Genomic DNA, 25,066 nt, shown 5'->3' with positions numbered 1-25,066 from the left:
AAATTTAAATTAAAAAATAAAGATTCAAGCATCAGAGCAGGTCTTTGTACAAAAAGTTGTATGCTTCTCTGAAGAAACACAAATGACATAGAGTGATAACAAAAAGATGCAAATCGCAAGTGCTGGCATATGTGCAGTGGAAGAAACCCTTGAACGCTGCTGATCGGAATGTACATCAAACAGCCCGAAAGCTCCTCAGAAGTCACAGATACCCTATGATCATCCAATAACACCACAAGGCATATCAAGGCCAAGCAAAGGAAATAGTGTATCAGAGGAACAGCTGCTGTGATATGGTTTTATTATCAGCACCATTGACAATAATACAATCTAAGTGTCCCTCAATTGAAGGATAGACAAAAATAATGTGCACTACCTATAGTCAGTCGAGAAATATAAAAATAAAGATTCTGGGTGTTTTCATCATAAAGAAATGAGAAAGATTCAATGAGAGAGACAGAGAGAGAGAGAGAGAGAGAGAGAGAGAGAGAGAGATCCTGTATCAAAAAACTTAATAGTGTGGAGGGCAACAGAGAAAGCCATCATTAGCCTGGGGCTCCCTCCACAAAATCACAGACTAACAAAATCCCGGTGCAGCATGGGAAACTTCTTTCCGAGTTGTTCATCATGTGAGTCCAAGAGCTCCCTAAAACAGTAAAGTCTGTTGTCATTTCTCTTGGTTGCAATCTAGAAATGAGAGGGAAGAGTCTATTTCTGAAGACACCACACACCTTGGACAAGACTTAGAAGACTGGAGCTGGATCTGACTTCGAAGCTCCGTCCTTGAAGACTACCTTCATGGTACCTCAAGGGGTTATACAAGATGCCAACGGAGAAAAGCAATCAATAGCCCACCTAGCCCACCTAACATCTTAACAATGATCAATATGGTAATTTATACCTAAGGGTACAAAAGTAACAGACAACAGCTATCAAATTGGACTTAAGCCTCACTTAATAGTGGGGATTCTGTGTGTAGAGCTATAAACCTATTCCACTACTATGGCTAATGGTGCCTCAAACTCTAATGGAGAATCTACTATTTTCTTAGTCTACTATAATTTCTAACTGTTTTCTAAGTACTAACTGTTATACCCAAAGATAAGTGTAACTCTCACCTCTTATCAAAGAAGATTCTTTTTGCAGCAGAGGAACGCCATTACAGAAAGACACAATTGATCAAAGTGCAGAGGACACCTGACTGTCAGCCACCCAGATACACCCGATAAATCTACAATACAACTACCACATCTAAGGCTCAGATAATACCACAGAGGAGGGGGCAGAAAGAATGTTAGATCCAGTGGATCAGGAGAATGTATAGGAGATGGTATCTTCTATATATGGTACGGAAGCTGTACCATGAAAACTCAATATACTTGCCTAAACAAACCTGGAAAATGCTACCACCCATTGCCATGGCAATGTGAAAGGGGGAATTTCACAAGGCCTCATCACTAGCTGAAGACCTATAGGCAAGTAAAGGCTGCTGAAAGCAGAAGAATCAGTTTTCTCCAGGGATTAGCGCACCACTGGTTATCTAACTACAAATAGTCAACCCTTAAAAAGTATACATATGAGGAGCATGACAGTGTCTCAGCAGGTTGTATTTATGACATATATATGTATTTATATATGTATATATACATATATGTATGTATATATGTATTTATGACATATATATATAGAGAGAGAGAGGGAGAGAGAAAGAGAGAGAGAGAGAGAAAGAGAGAGAGAGAGACTGACTTAGAGGTCATAAATTTGAAATAGGTCACAGGAGGAGTAGAAGGACGGGTGAAGGCGTAATGATATAAATATAGTAGTCCCATAAAAATTTCTCAAAAATAAATATGTAAGTAAAAGTACTTTTAAAATTCCAATGACTGGGCCAACTTGGGATTCATCCCATAGGTGGCCACCAAACCCTGACACTATTACTGATGCTGTGTTGTGCTTGCAGACAGGAGCCATGGTTGTCTTCGGAGAGGCTCTACCAGTACCTGACTGAGACAAATGCAGAAACTTACAGCTCACCACTAGACTGAGGTAGAGGACGCATATGGAAGAATTAAAGGACAGATTGAAGAAGCTAAAGGGGATGGAAACCCCATAGGAAGACCAACAATGTCAACTCACCCAGACACCTCAGAGCTCCCAGATACTAAGCTACCAACCAAAGAGCATACATGGGCTGATCTCTGGCCTCCCACACATATGTAGCAGAGGACTACTTTGTCTGGCCTCAGTGGGAAAGGATGTGTCTAATTTTGTAGAGATTTGATGCCCCAGGAAAGGGGGATGATGGGTGATGGATGAAGTGGAGGGGGTGGGAGAGGTACCTTATCAGAGGCAAAGAGGAGGGGGGATAGGGTGAAGAACTCTTGGAGGGGGAGACCAGAAAAGAGGACAACATTTGGGATGTAAATAAATAAAACAATTAAAAAACTTTTAAACATAAAAATATTAGAGGAAGAAATTTATGGATGCCTATGGCATGTATCATATACTAAAAGAAAGATATATAAATAAAATGAATGAATCTGAAATGTCTAAGAGTTCTTTTCATATTGGCTCACTTTTTTAAAATACCAAATAATAATAATAATTTGCTAGTTTCTGAAAGGGTTCCATTTCAATACTAGTTTTTGTACCCATTTGTCAACCCAATCAACATTTCATTCCCTTAAATCTTCAAATATAGTTTTTTCATGTATATTATGAGATTAAGGCAATGGACCTGCACTGCTAATATCTTTAAACAAATACAAGTGTAATGTGGAGCGACAAATAAAGTGAGAATTGGCATTTCATCCTAAAGATTGAAGACATTAGACATGGCCAGAGCATCAAAAACTAATAAAAAAATCACTTTTCTAGACCTTGATGAAAAATTGAATTCATTGGTGTAAGACTTTTTTTTTAACATTATTGGATGATTTTATTTATAGTTTAAACTGATGACCTTAGTTTAGAAATTTGGGAGTTGAGATTACAAATATTCAAAGTACTAATCATGCATTATCTCACATGACATGTACAATTAACAAAAAATAATTATGATTTAAATTTTCTTGAGTCAATTAACATTTGACACTATTATCAAGAGGGTCTTCATATTTTGTGAGTAACTGTTTGGTGGTTTAATTAAATACATTTTGCTTTATGTAAAATATCTTAGTCTTTAATCTCATAATTTTCTAGTAAAATTTTAATCTTCTACCAGACCTTATCTAGAAGAGATTTATTTCTATGCAAGAATCCAATATGCTTTATATTGGCCAAAATCACAAAGTCAAATGAATATATTTATATACATATATATATATGCATATATATACATGTATATATATGCTTACTAAAGTTTGCTGATTATATTAGTCAATATCCTATATTCTATATTTTCATTCATTAATATTCTGCATAATCATCAATATTATGAAAAAGCATAACATAACCTTGCTTGAAGTGTGAGGTTCAGCTTCCTTCTAAGTCCTGCCTGTTTTTTGGCCTTTAATGTATCAAACCTAGGAAGCACAAATTATTACATGTAAAATTTTTATGTTTTTTATTCCTCAGTATTATGTTTTCTTAGGTTTGTCATTTTGTTGTTTTGTTGTATAGTATTTAACCTCCGATTACATTTTAACTGGTGATATTGATCTTCAGTGCATTTAGTTGACTTTGTTTAATATATATATAGTGTGTGTGTGTGTGTATAAATTTTCTCTTCTTTTTTCTACTGTTACAGGTATTTTAACCTCCAACAGTATTATTAATAATAAATACCCCTTTATTCTCTTATTTTCTTCCACTGGCTTTGAAAATATAAATTATGTTTCCAACTTTCAATGTTTTCTCTTAAAATGTCCTGTAGAAATGCATTTAATAAAAAGGCTTAGCAGCCTTGTTTACCTAGCTCACTTTAATGCATTCACTCTATGAACAGGAACCGTTATCTTTCTTGTTCTTCAGCCCTGGGATTTTAATGTGGTCTGCTGCTCACTTTCAGCATGGGTCTGACTTTTGGACTTAACTCAAATGAAGCTCTTCAGGCCCCATTGCCCATAAGTATGCATTCTGTCCATGGCTGTGCCCCCACTTCTTAGACAAGCCATTAGCTGAACTGCCATACAGGTCCCACTTTGCTTCTTGTGTTTCTCTTCTAGTCAAGCATGTAAACATCTTGCTTTTCAGAATGCTGGGCTTATAATTTTGTATTTATCTCTCACTTTTGGTTTGATGCACTGGGTAGGAGAAAATAGGGCCAAGGGTTCCTCTATCAAAATCCTTACAGATCCTGTGAGGCTGACAGCCCATGTTATATTTCAATAATCGGAACCATGTTTATTTTAAAGGTGGATACAATACAAATGTATGTATACCAAGTTGTTATATGTCTGCAAAATAAATAAGTATGCTAGAATGTTTGTTGCTCTGACAAGTAGGATATAAAGATTTTTTTTTATTTTACTTTGTATGTCTTAAGCAAAGTATTAAGACAATTTATTCAATTTTATAATGAGACTATAAACATTCATAAAAGCTACTTGGAGGAAAATAAGCATTAATTAGCAGTGGTATTAAAATTCTAAAATAACAACACGAATCCAACAGAATCTCCTAAGGAAAATAATTAAGTAAAAAGTACATGAATTTATAGCGGTTTGGAAACATTTCTGTATCACTGAGTCTCAAGACTTAGACAAAATATTCTCTGTTAGCAAAGTACTTCAGTTGTAACGATGACCCAGGATTCCCACAGATGCCTGTGATTAAATGTCAGTTAATCTTCAAAAGGAATGAACTGCTCACCTAATTCACTCTGTTCATGGCATAGCTCTCAGCAATCCCAATACTCTTTTTATTCTCTTTACGCACAGGTAAGAGACACAGGAGACAGTCACTAACAAGTTAGATGGGTCTATGGAAATTAGAAGCATAAACCATGTGACTAAATGGTGTGCAGTTTCTCTCCATGCTCTCCATAGAAGTGGAAGAGTAAGCAGCCCACACAGAATGGGTGTGCCGTTAGGCAGTCACGAACACAGCTAGAAATGCTGTAAGGGTCTGCTTGGATGCCTATTGCATCAGCTGGGACTGCAAACAGGGTCTGGTTGGGTCCCTCTTGCATATTTTATGCAATGTATTCCAGCTAAAATTCTTATTATTTTGTTGTTTTCTTTTTGTGTGAGTCCTTTTATTTTCCCAAGACAAGGTTTCTTTGTATAATCTTGGCTGACCTACAGAGAAAACTGGCCTTGAATTTAGAGATCCACCTGCCTCTGACTTCTTAGTCAGATTAGCTGGGATTAAAGGTGTGGACCCCCCTGCCCAGCTTTTTTCTGTGAGTCTTACAAATCTACTGAACCTGGAGGTTTTGAATCTTTAACAGGTCCTTATGGGATAGATGGATTAATGAATAGTTGTTTGGAAAGAGAACATTCCAAAGGGCAAGAGGAAACACTGACAAAGACCTGGGAGGTACATATGCAAAGTGGCAGATGATGTTTCAGTGTAATTTCATTCCTTTCAACAATTTGCTCATTATTTTGCTCCATTGTAGAATTACATATTAAGACCAATGTGATGAACTGATACATTTGTAAATATGTTGCTTTCTTAACTGAGGCTACATAATGAAATAATTTTAATTCTCGATTTTTAGAAACTATTTAAGGAGAAAATCGTACCAAATAAACTATAATTTTATCTCTTCCATATTTTAGAAAATTGCCTCAGGTACATTAAAAGAACAATCTAGTTTGAATTTCTCAAATTTGTGTATTCTAATATGAATATAAAATGCAATTCACTAAATAGACTCTTGAATGCAATAAGAATTAATATAAAAGTTTTCCCATTTAAATGTACAGTGCGACTGAGGCTGTATGTCAGCTAATTTAGTTAATGCTTCTTAATTGGAGTGTGGGAGTACCGAAGGAGAGCACCGTCATAGTAATAGGCTATGAATGATAGAGCATCTATATAAAAGAATGTAAAGTGAGTTAGCGAGCTTGCAGTAGACACATTTGGCACGTCTAGACATTGGGGGGATGGGAATAAATGTGTTAAATATAGGTCTACAAGCATCATGAAGGACTTTGGCAAGATAATGTGTGCAGAATAATACCGTTTCCAATCTAGTTCTGTGTGTATGCATCAGTGGTTAAGCAGAAGAATATTAATGAGTAAGCCTATGAAGTCACAGCTTAATCATATGACTGGACTAAGATTACTCAACCGCGAATTCCCATGAGCTACAATGCCATTGCCTCTTAGAAGAACTGAAAATAACTTTTATCACACGGCTGTATCATGTAATAGTTAATACCCCGGACTCTGAAAAATCACTCTTATCAAGGTTTCAATCAGCATACAGAATAAGATCGGGAAATTGAAAATATTCTCACAGCACTCCTAGAGAGCAACTGCGCACTCTATCTCAAGAATCTAGGTGAAAGGATATTGAATATTTCTGGAGTAAAATGGCGATAAACATTTTAGGAGACAGATATTAATTACATGCTACATATTGAACATCATGTGCTATCAAATTACCATATGCAATACTTGTGTTAATGTATAAACTTAAATACTATGAAATATAAGCAAAAATAGTTTAAAACTTGTATAGATGAAGTATTATTGCCATAGTGTCATTGTTTTATAGATCATATATATTCAAAGTATATTTTACTTTTTTCAAAAAAGGAGATAATGTACATATTTAACATGAATTTGATAGAATCCAGCTGTTTTGATATAGTTAACCTTATAAATGAATAACTTATTCTTAATCATTCTCTAATTATGATAAAAATAATTTGCATTAGAAATCTTTTACAAGAGTATGCCAACAAAATAACAACATATGTAATATTACCATTAAAGACAGTATTGCAAGGTAACATCTTCCTGGTTTCCCCATCTGAACATGTGCATGATATTAGCACTGGATGATAGTCAATGTAAGTATACACTGATTCACTCAACAGGTATTTATTGAAAGATAACCATGTGCCATAGTAAGAATCTAAATAATTATCACTCAAAAGCATTATCTTTGGGAATGGGGAGTAGTTCAGATGACGGCATTGTCTAGCATGCGTGAAGCTCTGGGATCCATTCCAAAGCTCCACACAAATCAGATGTACAGGGAGGGACAGACAGGAGGACTGGAAGTTCAAGAGCATCCTCCATCATACAGGAAGTTTCAGGCAAGTCTGGGATACATGATACCCTGTCTCAAGACAAAACAAACAACAAACATATTTCCATGACTTAAACGACCCTTCCCTTTGGTTGTATCATTATTTTATCACCATTCATTTTGACTTCTGGGTTGTCTCAAATTCATCTCATCCAGTTACTTTAGAATGATGTAAAATTCTGTAATGTTTACAGGTGGGCACACACAGGTTTTCTGACAAACAGTAAACCACTTTCCAAAGCTTCCTATTTTCTTTTGAAAAGAAAAAAAATTAAAGATTTATTTTCTGAAGCTAAATCAAAAACATACAAACAAAAAAGTAAAACAAACCCAGACAGATGAATCCCTAAAACTGCAGGCTTTAATAAATTGGATACTTAATTGTGAATATGGTTGAGAATATGGACAAATCCTCTGTGTTATAATTCTAGTACTCTCATCTGCTAGCAAGTTGAAAGCCATTTTATGGCCTGACTCTCTCATATATAGAATAGGAATGAGAGTTGTATCTTACACACTAATTTAAAATCAAGTTATTATGAATAAATTATTGAAACACATTACCTACTTTTTCCTTTACATGGTTTGAGGCAGTGATTTGAGTAGTAGCTATATGGTTGGGATAGGAATAGCAAAATTTTGCGTGACAGAAATCAAACAACTGAAAACCTAAAATAACTACATAATTTTGATCATAAGGCCCATCAAGGAAAGAAATATTAGAAGAGTTGGAAGCCGAGGCATTGACATTTCTTCTGGGGCAAAGACATATACCTGGATGCCCAAGGTATATGGGATTTCCCTGAGAAAGACTACAAGCTAACCACATAGGGAAAGGAGTGGGCAGCAGAGAGTAGAACTTTAACTGCAGCTCAAGGAGCTCCAACATTCTCAAGGTGTACAAAAGGCTCGGCCGTCAAAACAGGGAAGACCATAGTTGATTAAAAAAAATTGTCTTGGACAGCAGAGGGAGGAAAGACTGTGACAGTGCGAGTGACCAGCAGTGTGTATGGCTGGCAGATTAAGAGAAATGGAGATTAAGTACTATCTCTTTAGGTTTTGAGGCATCAAAGCCTTGGTTACCTTAGAAAGCATAGTTCAGCAGAGGAATGAGGAGTGGAAATCCCACTGTGGTGAGCTGAAAAGTGAAACAGGAGAAAGAAACATGAGAGTATGTGGTAGGAGGGAGAAGAGGCTAAGTGTCCAGTGGGATCAGAGATGGAAGACACCGAGTGTCCAGTGGGGTCATGAGTATGTGGTCAGGAGAGGAGGGACACTGGGTGTCCAGTGGGATTGTGAGTTGTGACAGGAAGAGAGGATAGGCTGAGTGTCCAGTGGAATTGTGAAATCCTCCTTTGTCATTCACTTGTTTTCATTGTCTATTGCTTCTGAGTTTTGTTTGTTTTTAATAAAAGAGAGCAGATCTAGATATTGATATACACGTCCAGTAGAAAAAGATAATTAAAAACACAGAAGATATTGTTGATAGATACTCTTGGTGGTAGATGATATGACTAACACGTGAAAGGAAAGACCTGGGTTTGATACCTAGAACTTTGTGTATGTGTGTTTAAGTAGGTATACTACAAGTACTACTTAATATACAAATAATACACTGGAGTAAGGGAAGAATGAATGAAAAGGGAAAATGATTTAGAAGGCAAAGACTGTAGCATAGAGGATACACTAACAGGGAGAGAAAACCCCACCAATATTAACAAGTGGACAAATAAGAAGAAGGAATCAGGGGTAGTTTTCCTGTTCTCTCCATGTGCATCTCTGATTCTGTCTCTGTCTCCGTCTCTGTCTCTGTCTCTGTCTCTGTCTCTGTCTCTGTCTCTGTCTCTGTCTGTCTGCCTGCCTATTTCTGTCTCTGTCTCTGTCTCTGTCTCTGACTCTGACCTCTCTCTCTTTCTCTCTCTCTCTCTCTCTTTCTCTCTCTCCTCTCTCTCTCTCTCCCTCTCCCTCCTTCTCCTTCTCCTTCCCTTACCCTCTCTCTGTATGTCTGCATGTCTGTCTGTCTATTTGTTTATCTGTCTATCTGCCTGTTTATTTTTTCTTTTGTCTTTTTGAATTAATAAAGGAGGTGGCTAATGGACCAGGATTTCACCATGAAATGTGAACCCATTTTTCTCTCTGTTCCCCTCTGACTAGCACAGTGTCCTCAATTTACCATGTAGATGTGTGAATTAATGTCTGAGACAGTCTCATGTAGCTGAGGCTGACCACTAAGTCTTGATCCTCTTGCTTCAGCCTCAAAAATTCTGAAATTACAGGTCTATGACTTGTATGTTCTTTATGAATTAAACTATGAGATCAGCTACTGAGACAAAAAAGAAAAAGCACCTGGAATCAGAACACACCAGAGAAATGGAGCAGGGGAAGATGCTGCTTGAATTGCATGGGAATAAATTTATGAATTAAGTAATACCTCTCTCATTACTATATACAGTCTGACCTTATAGGGAAACTTGGTTCCAAAAGGTAGGCACACCATAAAAGACCTATACTTTCAGCTTAGCAAGAATTCAATGTATTTTTAGAAGCCTTAATCTATGATTTATGTTAATCCATTTAAAGTATTCATGTGAGGTGATTTTCTCTTTGTTTAGAATATTTCAAAATATAGCAAGCTTTCATCAATTCAAGCAAAGTGAAAGAAATATTTACCTTGTCAAGATGCTCATAGGGATAAAGGAGGTGGCTGGTCGACCAGGATTTCACCATGAACATGTGAACTCAGGTTTTCTCTCTGTTCCCCTCTGGCTAACACAGCGCCCTCAATTTACCATGTAGAGGTCTGACTTAATAAAGGGCTACAAAACCACTGAGCACAGAGCAAATGCCACATAAATAACTGCTGTCTGATAAAAATGGATCTTACCAGAAAATCCAATATTTGTATGTACAAGAATGCTTTCAAGGGCCTTAAAAATAGTTTGTTCTTTTAAATGAGTCAAACATGCCCTCAGAAATCATGTTGACATTGCTCTCTTGCTTAGCAGAGAGAAACATTTGTCCTGGTCCACTTGGAATTCTTTTAATTTCAAAATTTTGGCATTAGAATTCAGGAATCTTTACTCTCTCAAATGTGTGTGTGTGTGTGTGTGTGTGTGTGTGTGTGTGTGTGTGTGTATCCTCACTCCCGATACATAGCCCTCATTCCTGCCTATGGCAGATGACAGAAAAGGTGTGATGTGGTATAGGGGCTACTCACAGGTGACATTTCCACTTTGGGCAAACTGTGGTCCAGTAAGCACATTAGCAAATTGACCAGAGGTAACCAAGACCCCTATTCTCCTAGCATGTCACTTTGGAACGTGCCCTTTTACCAGAGATCATCCATTCTCTCTCAACAGGATTGGAAACAGTCTTTGCTGGTGTTGTTATAAATTGCTCATTAATCAAAATGGATTTATTGAGCACCCATACTGTGCAAAGCCTGCACTAAGTGATTCAAAATAACAGGTTGCTTAGTTACCACAAAATGGAAAAATTCCCTTGTGAAGGATAAAATTAAATGAAAGGCAGACAATAAAACATCATGTTTGATGGCATCTACTATTTCATGAATGCTTCTTACTGACATCACAGCCATCTTCTTTTAAAGACAACTCATTCATTAATTTCTTTTTTGTTGGTGCTGCACATTTGTATAACTGAGTCGCCACCATGAAAATATACCTTCCTCTGCTGTATGGGAAACAGAAAATTTGATAGTGGCAGCACAGATAAATGGAACCTCAGCAATCCTTACGTTAGGAGTCCAGTGCTACCATTCCTATTTCATGTGAAATCTGCAGTCACTGAGGCCATAGCAGAATGCTCCTTAGAGAAAAAAAACCCTCATTTTTTGGTTGAGTTATACAATCTGGTTGAATATAAATAAACTACTAATTCACTTTCATATTAAAATTAAGCTAGTAGCTATGGTTTAAAAAAAGTTTTGCTCATCTGCTTAATAAATACAGAAAGGGAACTAATATGCATACTTAACTGATATTTTCAGAAGAGATATGTTTTATCTATGAATGGCTTTACTGGTTACCAGGAAGAAATTGCTCAGCCTCTAAGATAAGAAAGTCAGGAAGAATTTGGCTTGTACAGACAGATTCATCCATGCTAAAGCACTGAACATGTGTGTTCAGTTACACATCTCTATTAGATTCACTGGGCCTTTGTAATACACCAAAATTCATGGTATATACAACAAAGATTTCTTTCTCAGTTCTTAGGCTGCGGGGGAGGTTCCAAATCAAAGCATGAGCAGGACAGATTCCTTGTGAGGTCAGTGAGAATGCTCTGCTTATGCTCACGCCTCTGCCTGGCTTGCAGAGGGTTATAGTCTTGTGTCACCTCACACTGCCTTTTCAATTTTTATGAAAAAAGCACAACTCATACCGTATTTCTGACAAGCGCACCAAATCTTTTGACATTGCAATATTACATTGTTGCCAACTCCAAAATGGATGCTAGGAAATCACACAATCCAGTTACTCCCCTGCCAAAAAAAAATCAGTCAAAAAGCAATCATTCAAGCAAGCAAGCAAGCAAACAAACAAACAAACAAAAAGCAAAAAAAAAAAAAAAACCACAGCTTCTAATGTTTTGTATAAGTTTACTATTCACACCTTATTCTGAAGCATGTGGCCATAGGTTGGACAAGCCCAATAAAGCCTACTTAATTACTTTATTACTTCTATGAAAATGCTATCTCTAAATTTTGCAAATAAAATGACACCTAAGGTACCAAGAGTTGGGTTGCAAACTTTTAAAGCCTTTTTTTGTGTGGAGTGTTGAGGTTTGGTCTTTTGCTATGTACTGTATTGTTAAATATTGGCTTCTAAGACCTGGTTGTCCCCAGGCACAAGAAAATCTGCACATACACAAGTGATGATGCTTTGTGACCTTGCCCTCCCCTCAAAGTTATTCATGATTGATGAAAAAAGATGCCTACAGCCTATAGCTGGGCAGAAGAAAGATAGGTGGCATTTCAGTTCCTAAGCTTGGAGTCTGAGGAGAGACCACAAGGCTGGGAAGAAGGCAGAGAAAGGAGAAGACACCATGGGGTAAGTGAGTCATGAAAACATGGCTACAGGGGCTGGCCAATTAGAGTTAAAAGCAGCCAGGATGGAACATAACAAGTTATAACTCAGGATTATTGATAGGGAAGTAGAAATTAATAACATAGAGGGTAAATATCTGCCCAGATCTAGTGCATTTCTCATTATAAATATAAAATTTGTGTGTCTTTTTTCTGGGAACTAACTGATCAAAGACAGGGTAAAATTCCTTATTTTAGATTAAATATTTAGTACAACAGTGGAGGGTGAACAATTCAATCTTTATGTGTTCCTTTTATATGGCAACCTTTTCTATGTCTCTTCCCCTTCTTCCCATCCACAAGGAAAGTTTCCAGGGAAGTTCCTATGCAGATCAGTCATTCCATTTTGCTTTAAACCTACACCAGGCCATTCAACTGAGTCATCCATTGAATGTATTCCTGGAGATACAGTTCTCTAATGTACTGGTGATTTATTTCCAAAATGTCGGAGTCTCTGAAGGGAGAAGGAATGATCTTTACTCCTGCACAGCTGCCAGCACTTCCCCCTCAATACCATTACGTTTGGCTGGCCAGTCATTTCTTACTGATTGTATACTATTTAAGTTGCCTTTTCATTGTTGAAATAAAAACCATGACAAAAAGAAACTTTGGGGTGGGGAGCTTACAGTTTCAGGAAAAAAAACCATTATTGAGGGTGGTCAGGGCAGGAAGTCAAGGGAGGATCTTGAAACAGAAACCATTGAGGAATGGTGCATGCTGGCTTATTGTCTGACCCATACTTAGTTAACTGTACTATGTAGCCTAAATTGTCCTACACTTAGGACATGGACCTAATGATGCTGATGGTTGGGCCCATCACCATCAATTAATAATCATGATAATCACCCATAACATATGTTTACAGGCCAGTCTGAGCTAGGTAATTCTTCAACTAAAGATTTTCCTCTCAGATGATTCTAAGTTGTGTCTCAAGTCTCTAACCAGAATACACATTGATCAGCTAGATATTCTTCCTGCTTCCAACCTCACATCTGGACAATTCAAGCCCATTTTGTTTCATAATATTCATTCTAAAACAAATACCAGATGATGTCATATTCTCTTCTCTTTATTAGTATTCATTCCACCTTAGCAGCATCTAAGAGGTTAGTCTGAATTAATTTCATTCTTCCATGTCCATGGAACTCTACACATACTGTCCCTACAGTGTCATATACCTTCTCCCATCCATCCATCTAATCTTTCATAGTTGAGGCTGAGATCAGGAAGCATCTGTTGGAAGGAAATTATAACTCATATCCCTCTTCTACAATCCAGGAGTACTTGCTTTGCTTGTTACTTACTAACCTTCAAATTTTCTCATTTTGGGGGCTTGCACCTTAACTCTATTTCCTTGGCAACACTTAACACAATACCTAGACCACCAGAGGTGCTCAGTGAACATATATTGGATGGCAAGTAGGTAGATTCTATCCCATCCAGTCTGAGATTTGTCTGCATTAGGAGTTGTCTCCACATCTGCAAGTCCTGAAGTAGCAGAGGGAACACATATGTAACTCCAAACGAGGTCAGTGCCTCCTCCAAATTTATTAGCTCACTAGGCTGGCCATGAAAGGGCAGTGCAAAACTAAATACAAGTCATAAAGTACTCATAGCTGTGGGAGACTTGGAAATGGCAAGATCCATGAATTCTAGAGATACAGGTTAACTGAATGAATAGAATGGAGCAGCAGTAGAGTGGGGGTACAAACTGTTTCCTAATTTAGGCATTAAAGACACAACTATGCTGATGGTGTATTACTAGCTTTGGTGTTTATAGAGAGCAATTCCTTTGGAGTCCCTGCCAGGAATCTGCATTCATTTTTTATTTCTATGATTAAAAAACACATAATTTCCACTACACTCCCCACTGGTAGAATTCATAAACACAACCGAAAAGAACAAAGCACAAACCTTTATGAATTCAGCTGGGTCAACTTGTCAAGCTGATTTCTGTACTAAAATCTAAGTAACAAAGACAATAGGGGGGATCATATATCCATGCAGTTTAGCTCATATTCCATTTAGAAAACAAAACAAAAACAAAACTGTAGAGGAATTTTAAGCCCACAACATGGCTGTTCTGGTAAGGGTTCACATCCAAAGACCTAGGTCTGTGTGATCTGCCACATACCTTTAATACCTCTGGCTTGAATACAGGCATGTACTAAGTATGCACCTTTAAGGCAAAGTTAGTTTATAGAAGGAAGCAACCACATTTGAAAGTGACATCTAATTGAAGGGCAGACAAAGTGATGAATCACGGAAAGATCTGACAGAATGAATCAGAGATAGGATATGCCTAACTCTTATGAGAATGTCATAGGAAGAGAAGCTATTTAAGCTATTAAGCACAGGGAGAGGGAGTCAGTTGTCAGTTCAGTGAGTGCAGTGCAGTGAAGCTGAGATTGTAAATTCATGCAATTCAGTGAATATCAGCAGAGACAGCTGAAGCCAGAGGATAAGAAAGAGCTAGAGGATTAGAACAATGTCAGAGTTAGTTTGAGGACAAGCAGAGCAATTCAGTGAGAAGCTGAGGGAAGCCATATTGAATCAGTCAGCTTGGAGACAAGTTTGAGCCAGGAAAGCTGAGTTGAACCAGGGAGCCAGGGTTCAGAAAGAGCTGGAAAGGGTGAGCTTATTCAGCAATAAGTCTCTGAGGCAGCAATTACACCTGGTGAATAAAAGTTACTTTTATAAAATAACAGCAACTCAGATAGTTGTATGAACTTGTGCTTTTCCAAAAGCAGCAGGGTGAATAATGTCTTATGCTGTGATGTACTCAGCATTCCCTAGGGTCATAGAAAAGAAATTCTCTCCACTTTAATGCAGGAAGGGACTTCCTACTCTTGACTATAAGAGAAGTGATGTCACCATTCAGAGCTAAGCCTTAAAAAGAAGTGCAGCCTCTGTCACATTTTCTTGGGGTGTTTGTTCTTGGAAACTCAACATAAACCAAAAGCAATCCAAGTAGACCACAGCAGATATGAAAGGTAAGACGTTTGTTTGTTGATCTGTTTAAAATTAGCCTAGAATTCACAGTCATCCACCTGCCTCTGCCTCCTGGGTCATAAGCTTTGGCCAGCAAATCTGGCCTATGATATGATCTCATACACAGATTCTACTACAGTATTTAGATAAGATTCCCTAGCATAATTAGTTAGAATAGCAAGCAAGAAACTCCTGCAGAGCCATCCCAGAACTATAGATTTACAAACAAAATAAATGATTGTATGTTGTTATTGTTATTTCAACTAAGTATTAAGGTTGGTGCATTGTGTGGCAATCAATAACCAGAAGAGACTTTGACAGTTGGAAATTGGGTGTTCTAGTAGAAAACCTAAAACACAAGGCTTTAACATTGTGACATGTCAGCAGGCAGAAGCTGGAGAACCTGAAATTAAATGACTATGAATGCCTAAAAGCTCAAGGGGGAAGCTGTTGGGAACTCAAGGAGCTTTGCCAAAGCCATTGGTGAGGGCTTCAAAGAGAGAAACAATGGCTGCAAGGTGTGAAGAGGAATCTTCATCTCTCTGAAACCTTTGCCTGAGTATACACATAAAGAACAGGCGTCAACACAGTAAAATGGCAGCTTTCCACAAGCTAGCAAGAGAGCCCTCACCCAAAGCCCAGACATGCTGGCATCCCAGATTTGCACAACACAAAATGGTAACAGAATAGAAGTCCTAGTGTTTCCATTAGTAGTGGGGAGAAAGGGACCTTCAGAATCCAACCAGTGCTTCAAAGGAAAATCATGCCATCCACAGAAAATGAAAGATCTCCAGCCTCAGCTAAGCTCACAGTTCATAATCATTACAACCTGCCTGATATCCAGCCAGGCTTCATCTTCTAACTAGACTTGACATCAGTGGTTCTCTATAGGACGGAGATGTAGCTCAGAGTTGGAGCTTTGGGGAGTCAACAGAAGGTGGCTATTATCCTTGCAGCCATCTTGAGCCATATACCCTGACAAGAGACTTGTTTACAACAGCCTACAACAGCTTAGCACACTCTGATAACATTTTGTTTTAGATACCCAGGATTTTCCCTTGGGTGTGTGTGTGACATAAAGGTGTGATTTAGAGACAAGACTTAAAGGCGTGACTTAGAAGTGAGACATAAAAAGAGGCAGACAGAAGAAACAGACTGAGTACTTAAGACTTGGGACTGGAAACCAGGAACTTGGATGCACTAAGGACTAGGAACTAGGGACTAGGAACTTGAGACTGAGAGTTGGAACTTGGAATTGGGAAAGAGACTAGCAACTTAAAACTGGGATGAGGACTTGAGACTTGGTGCTGAAACCCGGGTCCTGAGACTTGATGCTAGGAACTAGGACTGGGAACTAGGGACTTGGAGAGAAGAAGAGAGACTGAAGAATAAATGGGATTGAATCATCTGTCTGGTCTCCATTCTTCCCATCCGTCCTCACTCTCTCTCTTGCTGAACCCCAACCCGCAGATTGGAGCAGCTTGGGGCAGTGTAGGCTCTAACAATTTAGCTCCCAAGGCTTGGGGCAGCGCGGGTTCCAACACTGATAGAGTGGTCCCCGATATTTTGGCTCCCAAACATGGGCAGAGTGGTCCATGACAGGAGCAACTAGCACGTATAGGAACCTGGGTTCAATTCCTAACATGGAAAAGGAAAAAAAATAAAGGTGGCTTTCCAAATACTTCAAGTGAGTAATCCCGGCTGACACAATGTGATAGAAAGGTGATCTTTGCAAAAAAAAAAAAAAAAAAAAAAAAAAAAAAAAAAAAAAAAAAAAAAAAAAAAAAAAAAAAAAAAAAAACCCTGATAGACTCACAGATCCATGGGACAATAAATCACTGTTATCAGTACAAGCTTAGAGGCTTTTATATAGCAATAGACAGACTGAATAGGCATCCTCCTCTCTTCATAAACTTTACCTTCTGCTTCCAGGAGAGGTTAAACGCTCTTCCCTATCACCTTCAAAGGACTCTATGAATTATTATATCCTTACACATCATATAAGCTGACAAACTTTACCATTCACTTAACAACCTTCTCAGATGTCTTACAGCAGGGCTATTTGGAACACTGTCTCCTCAAATATCTTACCTTCAGAACTCTGACACTTTGATCAGAGATGTGAGAAATTCTTGGTACACAAACTCCATGACACATATGCTTCTATTAGATCATTTTCCTTTCTGCATAGTGATCTAAGAATTTACCTCTTAGCCCACTTCCCATTCTTTAAGACTTCCTTCAGTGGGAATCTCTTAGACCATCTGTACACTGATTTTTTAATTCACATGTTGCATGTGCCATCCTTTTCCAGTTCTAGAAGCTTACTCTTTCTTCTCAAATATATTGTGGTGTTTATTTTTCCAAAGCTTCTCTGTGCCTGAAATTACTTCAGCATGACCTCTTTATCTTTGTGTGGTCATTTTATACTTTACAACCGATAATTACAATCTGTGAAGTGTTTTCAGGTGTGTATATATTTTTCCTTCTTTCTGTTAGTTCTTGTTTGAGGGTCCTTTCTCTTCAGCTTTAATTACCTTAAACTGCTAATTTTAATAGGAAAAATATGTGATGAAATTATTTGGATGCCTAAAGAAGAGAGTATTCTACTCTCCTTCCAAAAGGGGTTATAATTGTTTCTGCTTCATTGCTGGGGATATTACTTTAAACTAAATTCAGTTTTCAGAACTTCTACATAAGATGAATTTGGGATGCTACTCTGTACAAGGGCTAGTTTACACTATGAGTTCCTCAGGAAACCCCCTCCCCCATTTTGCCCACAACAAATCAAGACTGTGAAGTCTTTGGGATGGAGGGCTTGAGACAACATTATTTGTGATTACTATTCAGGGTAAACCTTAAAATCCAAGTCTATGGAGGATAGTGTCCATAGTAGAGTCCTCATACTGGGCAGGCATGGAGATCTTTCTATATCTAAATTCATTTCTTCAAGCAACATGTCTCAACAGTGGGTTACTTAGAACAAATGTGGCTTTGCTGCTGTACAGGCTTCACACATGCTCTACCTTTGGTTGGTCTACCTGCTTCTCTAATGTATGGATGAAACGGGCTCCAAAGTCAGGTGAGATCCATGTGAATTTCATGAGTTTTTTGGTGCTGTTAACATTTCTTTTCCCTCCTCTTCCCTATATTTTTACATAGCATTCCTTGTTTACAGCAGAGAGTTGATCAGAGACGAATTAGCCTCTGTACCTGGGCACAACTCTTCCATATCCCAAGGTCCCTAGCATTTGGGATACTTCTGGCATATCAAGAAAATTAAAATGTTGACAGATGACTAAAGAGAAACCGCCCTTCCACACTTGCACTCCTTCCTCTGTCGTCACTCCTGACCCCTCCCTGTGTCTATGCCCTCCTCAAAACTCCCTTACAGCTTTGCACATTTGACAATACTTTCCTGCCTCAATGAACCATTCCCCTCAAGTCTACCATGTGCTTTGTTACCTCTCTTATCGCAAAGGTCTGGCTTTCACCCATTTCTATAGATGCTATGAGCACTGATCTTATGCTGCATGATAGTATGTGGATAACTCATTTAGCCTACCTTCGTCTATAGGCTGTGATCATCTGAGCTTCTCCTATCCTTATATCTTTCCAGACTTTTACTATCACATGTGAACTTCTATCTGACCACACATTCTTTAGCACCTACTTCTTTGTTTACCATTCCTAATTCACCTTGCCCTCTGACATAATGTAGTACGACAGCACTGGATAAGAAACACAAATTCCATCACTCAAGTCCAAGCCCCAGATCCAACCCTATTGACAGAATCCTGCATGCTACCTAATGTGTCAGGACCTCCATTTCTTCATTTAAAGTGATGGATAATATTAATATCTCACAACATTTTAAGAGTTATATGAGGTGATACACATAAAATACTTACAACATGTAATCATAATTACATTGATACACATAAAATACTTACAACATGTAATCATAAGTACATCATAATTTTAACTATTTTTATTACTATAATTTTACCTTATCCAAAAAATTCTTCTTTCTGTTATGCTTATGATTCATATGGCACTCCTGACTCAGCACTCCCCAAAGTCTATTTGTCCATCTCTTAAAATTTCTATCCAATTATTTATAATGGCTTTTCTGGGTATTATTTCAACCCCTCTCTAACTTTTTCTTTCAACCATTGCTTCCCCACTCCACCCTTGGATCTGAACCTAGAGCCTTGTACATACCAGACAAGCACTCTGCTGCTGAACTATGCCCACTATAGTGTGCCAACTTATGCAGAAATAAACACATTCTGCTACACTTTTGTGTAGCAGAATTTTTCTCTAATAATCACAACCACACTTACCTCTTTTCATCTCTGGGCAAGGAATGTCTGCACTTACCTGGGCTATTGATGGCTGACATCTACCCATTCTTTTCTTTCTTTGGATATTTCAACTGCAGTACCTCTCTCCACCAGAAAAATCCTTCCTACCTTCAAACTAAACTAAGCCTTAATTATCCTAAAATGAATTACCATTTCCTTCTGCTCACTGCTTTTTTCCTGTGCTACCTTCATAACTCTTTGATATTGTCCATGTAACCTGTGTTTTCCATTCCTATTGTCATCTCCAGAGTCTCACAGTTTTACCACTTCTCACCTGGATTTACAAGCTCATTTCTATAATTAATCGTACAAAGATAAGCAGCTAGTAGATTGTCAAACTTTCTCGTGCTCCAAAGAGCTTCTCTTCCAAACTTTAACAAAGGTCCTGTTGATATACTGAGTATCAACCTGAATCTTTCCTCCTCCATTCATTTTTATAGAAACATATTGTATATCATCAATGGTCAGACAAAAACTCATGTTCAAACATAGGCCCAAGCATTTGTTTATTGTAGATAAGATACAAACTCATTTTCTTTAGCAGTGAATGGAGACAATATTTGTCTTGCCTTACTCTCTAGTTTGCAACATGAATTAAAAAAAGAAAAAAAAAAACAAGATCAAGCATATTTATGCCTTTAATCCAAGTACTTGGGAGACAGAAACAAGCAGACCTCTGTGAGTTCAAGGCCAGCCTGTTTTACATAGTGAGTTCTAGGACAGCCATAGCTACACACTGAGACCCTGTCTCAAAACCAATCCCCTCTAAAACAAACAAATAACCAAAAAACAGACAAGAAGAAAAAAGAACAGATACAAGCATACTATTATATAATAAATTAAATTTAGTGGTGAAATATAATTTGTTAAGTTAGAAACAAATAGGATGCTCTAAGATCCTATAAAGACTCCTCCTACCAAAGACCCAAAGCATTACATCTGACCAAGCTTCTTAACAATTAAAACACATCCAAGTAGCTTCAACATGGCAGATCCATCACCATGAAGAGCCTATAATCATGAAGAGGTTTCACATTGAAACTCATGACTTACCTGTATTCACTTGGACTGCAAAGTTGATCATTGGGGCACTTTCATTTTGATAACACAGTATTAAATAAAGTATTAATAATGTATTTTCACTTATGTGGGTATGCAAATTGAATTGGCCAATTGAGAGCAGGAAATATTACCAGTTCTCGGAGAAGGTGCCCTTGCAATTTCTAAGGAACAGGGTTTCTTTGTAACAGCTGTGTCCATGAGTTCACAAAGGAAGTTCTCATTTTCTGAAGGGAATGTGTCCAGAGAAGCAGATGGTACGATTTCCATGGGGTAATTCCTCTTCTTTGGATAAGACTCCTGGAAAGGAGAGGGGGAAAAAACTTCTTAGTAAAACTGCAGTCTCGTTTGATTTATAAGAATCAGGAAAGATCGCTGGGTCCATCAGTAGTATCAAATTGGCTGAGAACTGATATTCTGTCTACTTGAAAAGGTCCCATAACCATGTCACTCCATTGTGACCACTGATATTTTTCAAGTGTTCTTATCATTTGGTTCCCCTGATACTGCATTGGTTATTAAGTTTTGTTCTTCCTCTGGTACACCACACACACACACACACACACACACACACACACACACACTTCCTAGTCACAGAGTAAACTGTTTTAATCAACCATTATTTCCAACACTCTGCCCTTTGCCTGCCTCCTAGTGATAACCATGTAACTTAGCCTGGACCACTAAGACACAAGCAGAATCCTCTGGGAGGCTTCTGAAAGGATGATTTTTTTTTCCAGAGAAGTTTGTGAGGAGGCTACTCCTAGGCACCTCTCTAAGTGAAGAGAAGATTTTTTTTTCTACAATGCAAACTCAAGAATGGAAAAGTTGCAACATTAAGATAAGATAAGAGTGTATAGTTGGGTAGCTTGAATAGACCCAGGACCAATTTCTTCAGGCTTCATAAGTAAATATAAGCATCCTTATAGTTTGAAGTATTACTATTTGAGTTTTCTCTCAGAATTATAAGTATTCCATCCAACACATTAATATTTTCTCCGTGTGAATACTGTTAACTATGCAGCTAATAAACTACTGATACCCTTTTTAAGGACAAGATATGATTTAGATCCAAAATTTATGTTACTAAATTCTTCAACATATTCTAAAAACCACAGTTCAATTAATTGAATAACATCTTAATTTCTTAAGAATGATGTATTAACTAGTTACCAATAATTATTGGACTTTCCCCATGTGTTTGCATGTGTTTGAGTGTGTAAGTGTGAGAATGTGTGAGTGTGTGTGTTTAAGTGTGTGAGTGTGTTTGAGTGTGTAAGTTAGAGTGTGTGATTGTGTGTGAGAATGTGTGAGTATGTTTGAGTGTGTATTTAAGTGTGTATGTTTGAGTGTGTGAGTTTGAGTGAGAGTGAATTTGAGTGTGTGAATGTGTATTTGAGTGTATCTGAATGTGTGTGTGTGTGTGTGTGTGTGTGTGTGTAACTATGTTAAGCACAGAGGCTAAGCACTGGAGATTTTATTTTCAGTTAGTAAGACATAGATAGCCCTTGTTGTTTGGGAATTCCTAGTCTTCTACAGAAGACAAATAACCTGCATGATGGAGTGCAGAATGCATCACATTTTATGTTTTTCTATTTGCTATCTTATAAAGCACAGTTTAGAACTGAGAAACAAATAACAGGAATATAAACTCATTTTCCAACAATCTTCCACGATGTACTCCGGTGTTGCTACAGATTCCATGTGAGCTCCTCCTTTCTCTATAATGATATTTACAGTGAGTGCAATTCAAGGTCAGGGTAATTGCTTTCAGACCACACCAGACCCTCACACATCAAAGAGTCAATTATGTTCACTTTACTCTATTGAGAGCGGGAAATTGGGAGTAATTTATTTTTAACAACAAAGGGTGACAAAGTAGAAAGCATCCAGAGGAAGCAATCAGGAGGGCATGGGCTTTAAAACCCATGTCAGAGAAGAAAATGATGAAAGGAGACACAGCACTCTATCTAGAGAAGCTGCACAGCCACACAGTGGTTTTCTCGACATATCTGAAAGGCTCTCCCTCAAGAGCTGTCTCACAAATTGGAGGGAAGGGCATAGCTCTTAAAAGGCAAATAACAACAACAACAAAACAAAAAGACAAGGAGAGAAAATGTGATTAAATAACCAAAGTAAGTTTTATGAATTAATAGTATTAATTTTCTTATAAAATAAACATATTCTGACAAAATAATAAGCTGACAAACATGACTAGAAAGCAGTAAGAGTAGACTCTCCATTGCCAGAAATCTCCAGCTAGTTCTCTGGATGAGATTATGGATGAAGCATATTTGTGGCATTGTACCAGAGAACTTGACTTTGCTTTATGCACTTTGCCCTGTGCACCACCCTATCTCCAGAATCAGCTGCAGATCGTGCCACACAACAGTTGAATAAGCCTGTGCATCTGCTAGATAGCCCCTTGTCCTTTATGTAGATAGCAGTACTACTGTATAAATGATTTTACCACTTTGTTAGTTTGTTATTCTTTACTTCATTGCCTTTCAAAACTGAAAAACTGTAACATACATATGCAATCCCAGACATACATGAGGCTGTGGCAACGATATTTTACTTAAAATGAGGCCAGCAGCCTGGGTAGCACAGAAAGAAAGGAGAATAAAAGAAAAAAAAACAAAAGAAGGGGAAGTAGGAGAAAAAAAGAGATGTTGAGGTTACAACAGTAAAACTGAATAGAGTCTAATGAAAGAGACTCTAATCTTATTCCAGCTGGAATGGCAAACATCACGAAACAATTGACAGCAAATGTTGTAAGAACTATGAAAAATAATGAGGAGGAGGGTGAGGAGGAGGAAGAGGAGGAAGAGGAGTAAGGAGAGGAGAAAAAGGTAAAAGGAGGGAGGAGAAAGAAGAAGGGGAGAAAAATAAAGAAAAAAAGAAAATGAGAAAGAAGGGGAGAAAAAAGAGGAGGAGGAAGTAAAGGAAAAGAAAGGTGAAGAGAAAGATGAAGAGGAGGAAGAGGAGAAGGAAGAGGAAAAGGAGGAGGAAAGGAAAAGGAAGGGGAGTAGAAAAAAGAGGAGGAATAAAAGGAAGAGAAGGAGAAAGAAAAGAAGGAAGAGAATGAAGATAATGAGGAAGATGAAAATAATGAGAAAGAGGAGGGTGAGGAAGAAAAGGAAGAGGAGAAAGAAAAGAAGGGAAGTAAGAAAGGAGGAAGATGAGAATGAGAAAGAGGAGGATGAAAAGAGGAGGGGAGGGAGAGGAAACAGAGGAAGAAGAGGAGGAAGAAGCAGAGAAAGAAGAGAAGGAAGATGAGCTGAAAGAAGAGAAGGAAAGGAAGAAAGAAAGGAAGGAAGAAAGGAAGGAATGGAGGAAGAAGAAAGAAAGAAAGAAAGAAAGAAAGAAAGAAAGAAAGAAAGAAGAAGAAAGAAAGAAAGAAAGAAAGAAAGAAAGAAAGAAAAGAGAGAGAGAGAAAGATTTTCAGCACTGAAAACATTCATACAAGTGACATTTTACAGACTGAGCAGGGTTATATATGTATATAGATATATGAAAAAAGATATATAGAATATGAAAAGGCATATATATATATATATATATATATATATATATATCATATAGGTATATGAAAAGACAGGCCATGAATTTGAATGGGAACAAGTAGGGTATACCTGGGAGGTTTTGGAGAGAGGACAGGGAAGGGAGGAATGATGTAATGACATAATCTCCAAAATAAAATAACTAGAAATGATTCCAGGTAAAACACTGCATTAAAAAATTCAGAGCAATTCATGGACTTGGTAAAGTTTCAGTGTTACTACTTATGGATAATTAATAGGATTTTTAAATCCTTAAAAATGACTTGGAAATTTAACTTCTAAGGAGGGGCTGATTTACATTCTCCATTTCCTCGTGCACAGGCTGATTCCAAATCTTGACTTCTGTGAGTAGGGCTACAATAATCACGAGAGTCATTATAACGTCTTGGCACACTCATTCCATATCCTATGGGTAGATTCCTGGGAGTGAGTTGGATCATTCACAATATTTTTAATTTTTTGGGAAACTCTATTCCATTTACCATAATGGCTGCGTCAACTGATAACCCATCCACTGATGTTCATAGGTTTCATTTTCTCCATATTCTCCTAATACTAGTGAATTTTTATCTTTTTAATATTAGCCATATCTCATTTTAACTTTGATTTGCATTCTTCTGATTATTAGGTAGAGGCCTTATTTATACCTATTGGTCCTCCTACATATGTTCTTTATGGAAAGCTCTCCACATCCTTTGACCCTTTTAAAGGGTTAATTGTTTCCAGCTCTGGAGTTGTTTGAGTGTTGTGTATGGTGTTATAAACCCTTTAA

At 37.7% G+C, this 25,066-nt stretch overlaps 1 protein-coding gene across 10 annotated transcripts in view; it reads right to left on the bottom strand.

Annotated features, from left to right (window-relative positions):
* Anks1b (ankyrin repeat and sterile alpha motif domain containing 1B) overlaps positions 1 to 25,066 on the bottom strand; it is a 1,013,218-nt gene that overhangs the window by 653,555 nt on the left and 334,597 nt on the right. For all 10 annotated transcript variants that reach the window (XM_076919966.1, XM_076919965.1, XM_076919964.1 and 7 more), the window contains exon 10: positions 20,866 to 21,031. In XM_076919966.1, coding sequence (XP_076776081.1) covers positions 20,866 to 21,031 — 166 coding nt within the window. The remainder of the gene's footprint in view (positions 1 to 20,865; positions 21,032 to 25,066) is intronic.

The sequence above is a fragment of the Arvicanthis niloticus genome, chromosome 22 (assembly GCF_011762505.2).
Source record: "Arvicanthis niloticus isolate mArvNil1 chromosome 22, mArvNil1.pat.X, whole genome shotgun sequence".
Lineage (NCBI taxonomy): Eukaryota > Metazoa > Chordata > Mammalia > Rodentia > Muridae > Arvicanthis > Arvicanthis niloticus.
The sequence above is the reverse complement of the archived record's forward strand: the minus strand, read 5'-3'. Positions and strand labels throughout refer to the sequence as shown.